This window comes from Lonchura striata, chromosome 20 (genome assembly GCF_046129695.1).
Source record: "Lonchura striata isolate bLonStr1 chromosome 20, bLonStr1.mat, whole genome shotgun sequence".
NCBI lineage: Eukaryota > Metazoa > Chordata > Aves > Passeriformes > Estrildidae > Lonchura > Lonchura striata.
In genome coordinates, this window is record NC_134622.1 from 7,515,028 (window position 1) to 7,523,618 (window position 8,591).

The 8,591-nt window shown below is 57.8% G+C and overlaps 1 protein-coding gene across 1 annotated transcript; it reads right to left on the reverse strand.

The window, feature by feature from the left end:
* Window positions 1–550: 550 nt before the first annotated feature.
* ERAL1 (Era like 12S mitochondrial rRNA chaperone 1) lies at window positions 551–5,541 on the reverse strand. Its single transcript, XM_077787519.1, has 11 exons — window positions 5,454–5,541; window positions 5,129–5,302; window positions 4,914–5,041; window positions 4,752–4,829; window positions 4,579–4,625; window positions 4,163–4,224; window positions 3,649–3,761; window positions 2,963–3,343; window positions 2,404–2,553; window positions 2,089–2,169; window positions 551–1,823 (listed from the first exon to the last, which is right to left on the reverse strand). The coding sequence occupies exons 1-11, from the start codon at window positions 5,539–5,541 to the stop codon at window positions 1,701–1,703; spliced, it is 1,425 nt and encodes a 474-aa protein (XP_077643645.1). The 3' UTR covers window positions 551–1,700.
* Window positions 5,542–8,591: the final 3,050 nt, after the last annotated feature.

The following is an 8,591-nucleotide window of genomic DNA, read 5'->3' on the forward strand; positions in this document are numbered from 1 at the left end:
CTGCCACAGCTCCGGTGCTGCCCACGCTGAGGTCTCCCCCACATACCTGGGGTCAGTCCTTCATGGAGTTTTTTCCCACAGGGAAGGGATGATTGGCACCCCTGCAATGGGCTTGCAATGGGATAATTAACCTAATTCTCAAAGCTCATTAAGGAGCTGCAGGTCGGGGAGGTGAGACACTTCACCCCTTGCCATGCCAAGAGCATCTCCACTGCCCCCAGGAGTGGCTGTTGCTGTGGGCACTCGGCTCCATCCCTGGAAGCAGCCTGGGATGAAGCTCTGGGGCAGCACAGGGTGATCCTGACCCCTACCACGACACAGCCACACAGAGGGGACAGCTTGCCATGAGATCCCTCCAACCCTGCTTACCCAGCTTTTCCCCCCACAGGGTGCAACCTTCCGAAGTCACAGCTCAGAAAACAGGATCTAAAGCTCAGCTGGGAAGGAGGAATGACATGAAAGTGCCCTGGTTTGAGCTGGAATAAAACAGAGGGAAGGTGGTGGCAGTGAGGTCAGGCTCCCAGGGAGGAACAAAAGAGAGAACAATCACTTGTGCTGGGACCTCATTTTATTGCAAGGGAAATACAAAAGTTGGACAGCAGCATCCAAAGGACCACAGCACCCCCTGCTCCTGGGAAACAAGAGGACACTCCGTGCAGGTTTCCCAATGGAGTTTTCAGTTATCTCACATTCCAGATAGAATTCTTCAGCAGAAGGGTAAAACATCTCTTTCACAGTGCACCAGCAAAGAACAAGGGGCTGAGCAGAGTTGGGTTCCAGACCCTTCCCAATCTCTTCACTGCTGGGGTTTTCTTCCCTCAGGGATGTTGATTTATAACTGCACATGGAGATTCACCTGGATTTCTGGCAGGAAGGTACCCAGTGCTCCAAATGCTGGGCAAAGAGACAAAACAAGCCCTGAACACCAGGTCCAGGCACACACATGTGGTGCCAGGCTCCACCATGCCAAAGGCTCTGCAGAGCCAGCCCTGCTCCTCCAGCCTCACCTGTGCCAGGTGCTCTCTGTTACACCTGAGCTGCAGAACCTGCTGCTCTTCCCACTTTGGGGTTTTCTTTAGCTGCAACAGCTGCTGTGTTTGTATCTGTGACCCTGGTGCAAAAAGTGTGGACTTGGAAGTGATGCAATAAACGACTGGAATTCCTAAAACGTGGGTCCATGCTGGTTTGCATGACAGACAAACCAGTCAGGCATTACAGATGTTCCAGCTGCCAGCAAACCCCTACAACTGACTCCCTGCACCCACCAGCTTCAAAAGGGCGGGGAGAAAAGTCAACATGAGACCATCAGGTGGGCTGGGGCGGCCTCGTCCTCCTGTGTGACCATGATTCAGCCTTCAGAAGAGAATACAAACACGTGCTGACAATCCTTCACTGTGACCCCTTGTTTGCTACACAGCAGCAGATGCTCCTGAACCTCCACATACAAACACCTGAGAGCAAGGACATGAGACACGGCCCAAAAGAAGCAGGTGGCAGCTCTGGAAATGCAGTGCCAGAATCACGGGTGCAGCTGATTCTCCAGTGTCTGTCCCCAGGTCAGATGCCATAGAAGGTCTGAAGTAACCATAGTAACTCCATCATCCTCTATTTCTGGATTCAACAAACGTGCCAGGATACCCCCAGGAGTGGTTTCTCCACATGATCTGAGAGTTGAAGGGCTGTTAAAACACACCAAGTGCTCAACCCTTCACCTCCACCTTGAGCTTCAGGCGGACTTCACACAGGAAAGCGTTCATCAGGTCCTGGCTAGCCTCCTGAGCAATCCTGCTGATGACCCTTCCTCCTCTTCCAATCAACATCCTCTGTGTTAAAACCCAGAGAGAACATCATCAAACTCACCCTTACATGGCCCAGGAGAATGGTGCAGCCACAGAAGAAATGAGGGAAATTCCAGCATTAAATGGTGAGGCAACTTTGGGAAGGTGTAAGCTGCTACTGAATAGACAGTATTGGGTACATGGCTCTTCCCAAAAGAGAGGGAGAGGGAGCACAGCAAGAATGCAGGAGTTGGACTTGGGGAACCTCCCTTCATGCTGTCCAGCATCCCATCTTTCATCCTTCACTCACCTTATGAGACTCCCTTGGCACCAGGAGGCTCTGCACGATGAGGAGCTCCCCACATTCTCCTTCCTTCCATATGTCCGTCACCTGTGACAGCAAGCGAGCCCTCAGCAATCCTGGAAAATCCTCAGAAACCCCCAACACCACTCCCTGGGAGACACCAGCACACAAGGGTGGCCCCTTCACACACAGAAAGGGTCTTGGAGCACACCTGCAAGCACTGAGTCACCCCACAGATCCCAACAAGGGGATTCTCATCACACAGCCCGAAATTCCCAGTAAGACAGCTCAAGGCCAAGCCTGCCTGGGCACACTTCCCACCTGAGTCACTCCATAAGGCACTTCCAGTGGCAGGTACTCCAGGACCTTCTCCCTGATGATATTATCACAGATCTCCTGGGGTGACTGGTTGGTCAGGACGTCGCTGTGGAATTCCCAAGGGCCTGGCTTGGCTTGCATCAGGAGGTACCTCTGTGGGCACAACACACCCCCACCAGCTGCCACGTGTCACCCACACAGTGCCAACACCCCTGGGCTCCTCCTGCAGAGAGGGCACTGCTGCAGGGCGGTGGTTTGGTGCTTTGGGCAGGGACAGGAGAAAGGGAAGCTCTGAAACCCCTCCCTAGGGCTGTGTGTATCACAGAAAAGCCCACAGAAGCCCTGGAGCTGAGAGACAGCAGTGGGTGGATTCCTTGCTGTTTGGAGAGCCCCAGGTAAGAGTTTTGCACAGAAAGCCCTGCAGATGCAGGAGGGACACATCCCAGGTTGACACGTGACACTTTCCCCGCTCCCAGGCCAGGAACAGAAGCTGAGGCTCTGTATGAAGAGCTGGGGTCCCACCCCAGGCTCCAGGTGTGACACAAGTTCAGACTGGAGTTACCTTGAGTGTATCCACCTCCTCCCCATGGAGAGCTGCCAGCATGAAGATCTCCTGGAAGTGTGGCCAGCCTTTCGTATCTTTTAGATCCTTGTGTCCATGGTGCTTTGGCTCTTGGGCTTCCTCTGTGCCAGCACCCCCAGCATCACTGCTCTTGTCCAAACCAGAGCCTTCCTGGGCCTGATTATTTTCCTGCCCAAAGGGAGACCCTGGGACCTTGCTTTCACGTGGAGAAGCCTGACTGACATGAAGGGGAGACTTTGCTGAAGAACTGGAATCCTGTTGAAGTGCAGATTTCACTTCCAGTTTCTTTCCATTTACAATTCCCTCTGTCAGGTCAGTTGCTATTTCCAGCAGAAGAAACTTCTTCTTTAGTATATCCACCTGAAGTCAGAGAGAGAAAGAGGTGTCAGGATTTATCCTAAATGAAGTGGACAGCTGGATCTGAAGGAGCCAAAGGAAAGCACCCAGGGAAGCAGCTGCTGCAGGACAGCAGAATTTTGTGACCAGAGGATTGAAACCCCAGACAGCAGCACAGCTTCAGGGGTGCTTGCAATGGGTACACACACACCCCCCTCAATATTCTGGAGCAGAGGGGGAAAACTGTGTCCTTTAACACACCAGGAACACAAAAACCCATCACTGCTGGTGCCTTCCTGAAGAAGGCAGGAAGAAGGAGCAGGATTTACCTTGTTCAGGACCAGGACACTGGGGATGTGGGGGAACTGAGAGAGACACTTGAGCACCTCCTTGCTCAGAGAGTTCCGTGTCCAGTGATCCGACACATCCACCAGGACCAGGACTGCCAGGAAAGAGGGAGGGAAACAGGATTAATCCACATTTTCCACAATGTTCACTTGCAGCTTTAGAGTCTGTGGTCACTCCCCTCCTCAGGAGAGGCACAAAAAGAAGAATTTTATTGAAAACACTAAAAATGCACCTTACCTATGTCATCCTAATGACATCACATGTGCTAAATCTCAACATCCAAGCCAATTATTAACCCAAAGTGCCTCCCCTTGGCATCAGGCAGTTCTGATCCCCTCCTCAGCTCAATATTCCACATCTTTTCTCTACTTTTCCTTCCTTGTTCACACTCCCTGGGCTGCCTGTGCTGCCAGCAAACACGCAGATACCACAGCTGGGAACTTGTGTGGCAGAAAAGGATTTGGTTTGATCCAAAAAAAGTAGTTGAAAACCCACCTAAGTCTGCGTGTTTCATGCTGTCCCATGGGTCTGTCAGCATGGTTTCATCTAAATTATGCCTGAAATACACATATAAATGAGTAAAACAGACATGCTTCATTATAATTGTGTTCCTCCCTCTCAAACTAGAGGGAAACCTCATTCCAGCTGCCCCAAAGCTGCTTTAGGGGTTGTGACATCCCTTGTCATGTGCAGACTCACAGAACCACACACAAAAAGGCTCAAGGGACATCACAGGCTCTGTGTGCTACTGAAATTGCAACCAAAAAAAATTATTGGAAAACAAAGTAAGGCTAAAAATATGCATTCATCTTGCTCCTGTTTTACAGACCTTGCACAGAGAAAATCACATTCCTGTTTTATCAACTCTTGCTAGGCAGCACACACCCCCCTCCCCACCCCAGTTCTAGTACCTTTTGGCTTTTAAGGGATTTGTGAGGCCAGGTGTGTCCAGGATGATCTAGAAAAAGGAAAAACAAACATTTCACGTTGGCCAGCAGTGAGAGGTCAGGGGAAAGCCCTATCTTTGTGCAACGAGAGGTGATCCCACAGGATACAGACGAGCAAATGCTGCTCCAGGACTCACCAGCTGCGTGTCCTCGTGCGTGATGACACCCCAGGCCTTGCAGCGGGTGGTGTGCACCTTCCTGGAGACTGGGAAAACCTGCAGGAAATTCATTCAGCACGTTACACAGCCGGGACGTGCCAAAAACCCAGGCAAACAGCCTGAGCCCCACCCCAGCTTCACCTTCCTGCCCAGGAGCTGGTTGGAGAGCGTGGATTTCCCGGCGTTGGGAGCGCCGATGATGGCGATCCTCAGCACCCTGGGCTGCTGGGGCTGCTCGGGCCGACTCTCCAGCAGCCGCTTCTGCTCCTCTGCCAGGGAAAGGAGGAGCTGGGACGCGGCCAAACCCTCCGCGGGTCGGGATCGCCCCGGGGCGGGGCGGCAGAGCGAGCACTCACCTTTGTCGGTGGCCACGGGCGGCGGGTGCTGGCCCGGAGCGGCGGGCGGGGCCTCGGCGGGGATGCCCAGGAGGGTGCCCAGCGCCGAGCTGCTCCCGCTGCAGCGGCGGGGAACGCTCGGGATCCCGCCCAGCGCCGCGATAATCCCGCCGCAGCGGCTCCCCGGGAGGCGGGCTGGAAGAAAACACCGAATTCACCAAGAACGAACCCAAAACACACCGAGCGCGCGCGCGCGTCGGGGCAGCGCTCAAGCCACCACAAAGCCTCTCGGCCGGCCCCGCCCGCCACCTCCCGCATCCAGAGGACTCCCGCGGCCCCAGCGCACCCGCTCGCAGCCGGAGCGGCCCCGCCGCGGCGGCTCCGGCGGCGCGGAGGGCGGCGCGGGCGGCAGCCGCGGCCATGGGAGCCGCCATGCTGGCGCGCCGCGGGGCACGCCGGGAAGCGCGCGGCGCCCGCTGCCATTGGCCAACGGCGCGGGGCCAGAGCGCCGCTGCGCCGCGGGGGATTGTGGGATGGAAGCGGCCGAGGGCCCGGCGGAGCAGGGCGGGGACGCGCGAGCGCCCCCTGCCGGTGCCATCGGCGGGGTCCCGGTGTCACCAGTGTCACCAGTGTCCTCCCAGTGTCACCATGCTCCCGGTGTCACCAGTGTCACCAGTGTCCCTCCCCTGTCACCATTCTCCCGGTGTCACCAGTGTCACTAGTGCCCCCCCAGTGTCACCATGCTCCCGGTGTCACCAGTGCCACCACTGTCGTCCCAGTGTCACCATGCTCTCGGTGTCGCCGGTGTTGCCAGTGTCCCCAGTGTCCCCCCAGTGTCATCATGCTCCTGGTGTCTCCAGTGTCACCAGTGTCCCTCCCCTGTCACTATGCTCCCGATGTCACCAGTGTCCCCAGTGCCCCTCCCCTGTCACCATGCTCCCAGTGTCACCAATGTCCCCAGTGTCACCAGTGTCACCACTGTCCTCCCAGTGTCACTACGCTCCCGGTGTCACCAGTGTCACTGGTGTCACCAGTGTCACCAATGTCCCCAGTGCCCCCCCAGTGTCACCATGCTCCCGGTGTCAGCAGTGTCCCCAGTGCCTCCAGTGTTCCCCGTCACACAGCCCAGCGCTCCCAGTCCCTTCTGCAGCACACGCACCCCAGTTTGTCCCAGCGCACCCCAGTTCTGCCAGGCCCGGAACCCCCAGGGCATCGATGTGGTGAGGAAGGAGAGCGGAGCCGTGGTTCTGTGCCTCTTTATTGTCCTGTGCCTGTCCCCAGGCTCCATCACCGTGTCCATCTCATCCCATCCCGTGCCACTCCCATCCCATCCCGTGCCATTCCCGTGCCATCCCGTGCCATCCCGTGCCATGCCGTGCCGTGCCGCGCTGCCGGCCGTCGGCAGAACCGTTACCATTACTAAACTCAGTAATGGTAACGGTTTCCCCGCCGGCCGCGGGTCCCGGCTGTGTCCGGATCCTCTCCCAGCCCGGGATGTCCCCGCCCGTGTCGCGTGTCGCTGCTGCCCGGTGCCCCGGGCCGTGTCCCGCTCGCTGCGGGCGGGAGGAGGTCGGTGCAGCCCGGGGAGTACATCATCTATACTGTAGTGTCTCATAGCCAACTTACAGTATACGATGATATCCTGCCCGGGACAGCGCGGAGAGGAGAGCAGAGCCTGCAGGGGACAGACAGCGTGCTCAGGGAGCCCAGCCCACTGCCACCCCGGTGTCACCGTGTCCCCCAGCCCGGTCCTGTCGCCTCCTGAGCCTCCTGGAGGCCTCCCTGCCCCAGCACCTCCCCACCTGCTCCTTATCCCTCCCAATTCCTCCACCCCAGAGCAGGAGAGAGGTTCTCAGTGCCTTCCCCACCCAGGTGTCGCCCCTAACCCCTCCTTGTCACCCCATTCCCACCGCCCTGGAGACGAGCAGAAGTTCCCAATTGTCCCCCTACCCCATCTTTGCTCCCCATTCCTGCTGCCCCAGAGAGGGATCGAGGGCTCCCAGTTGCCTCGCTACCACAGCCTGCCCCTAACCCCTCCTTTTACTCCAGACCCCCCATCTCAGAGCAGGACAGGGGTTCCCAAAACCCCCCCTTTGTCTCCCCAGTCCCACCGTCCCCGAGCAGAACAGCAGCTCCCAGGTGGTGGCACCTACCTGTGGGGGTGGCACTGGGGCTTTGTGGGGTGCTGGATCTGCACCCGCCTTATAAAACCTGCTCTGCCTCATCTGCATATCTCACATCTGCACTGCACAGCTGGATGGGGCCCTTAACCCCTTCATGCCCGGGGGGGGGCACCGCCCCGAGCAGCTCCCCCCCCCAGCCTGGCATTGTCCATGGGGGGATGTGGGGTTTGAAGGGGTCACCCCCTGCATCTTCTACTTCAGGGTGGCCTCACAAATGCCCCATCCTCCTGTGGTGAGCAGGATTATCCCTTCCCATAGTTGTGGGGACCCTGAGCTGGGAGCTCCCCACTGCAAACTGGTTCCTGGACAGTTGTTGGACAGTGGTGTTGGACAGGGCAGGGGATGGGGCCCAGGAGGGACATCTGGGAGTGGGTATCACCCTACACAGGTCACCCTTCACAGGCACCCTCAGGTGAGGCACAGGGTACACCTGTGTGCAGGGAGCCTGTGTCCCCTGGGGTCGGTGACTTCTCTAGTGCTGTGCCCTTGGCCATATTTGCTCTTCCGGGGGACATGACCCCTAGCAGTGTGTCCCCAAAAAAAGGATTTGCCCTCCTGCCTTTAGGGACACTTGAAACATATTCCCCCACCCACGGGGATGTGACCCTTTGAGGGATTTATCCCCCAGTTAGGTGTCCCCAGAGGACACGCTCCCCTGGCCATCTGTGTCCCCTGGAGGGGTGTAACCCTTGGCTGTGTCCCCCCGAGGGCCACATGTGTGCCCCTCCTGACCCCATGTGTCCCCAGGAAGGCTGTGTCCCCTCATTGCACATGACCCTGGCCATACTTGTCCCCTGACCACGCGTGTCCCCAAACGGCTCCACCCCCTGACCACGAGTGTCACCTGCCTGTGCATGACCCTGGTCACTTGTGTCCCCCAGCCCTGTCTGTCCCCACAGGGCCACATCCTGCAGCCAGCGCTGTCCCATTGTGCCGGGTTGTTTGCTCCAGGACAGGATGGCATTCCTGGAAATCGGCTGGGGGGAGGTGATAATCCCCTGCAGGCCGTGTGTGCTCAGGGTCCCGATAAGCAGCAGTCTCTGGCTATCAGGGACCCTGCCCTGCCACACAAGGTGTCCCTGGAGCCACTGTCCCCTCTGGGTGACAGGAGCAGGGGCAGCACGGCCCACCCTCCCCCTGGCCTGGACAGACCCTGGCAGGAGGGGACACAGGGTCAAGCCCTGCTCTGAGCCTGTCCCAGGGCATGCGGCTGCGGGGACTTGGGGCTGCATGGGACCCCCTGTTTTGGTCCCTCTTGTGACCCAGAGCGTCCTGGAGCCCCCAGCGTTCCCCAAACTGTG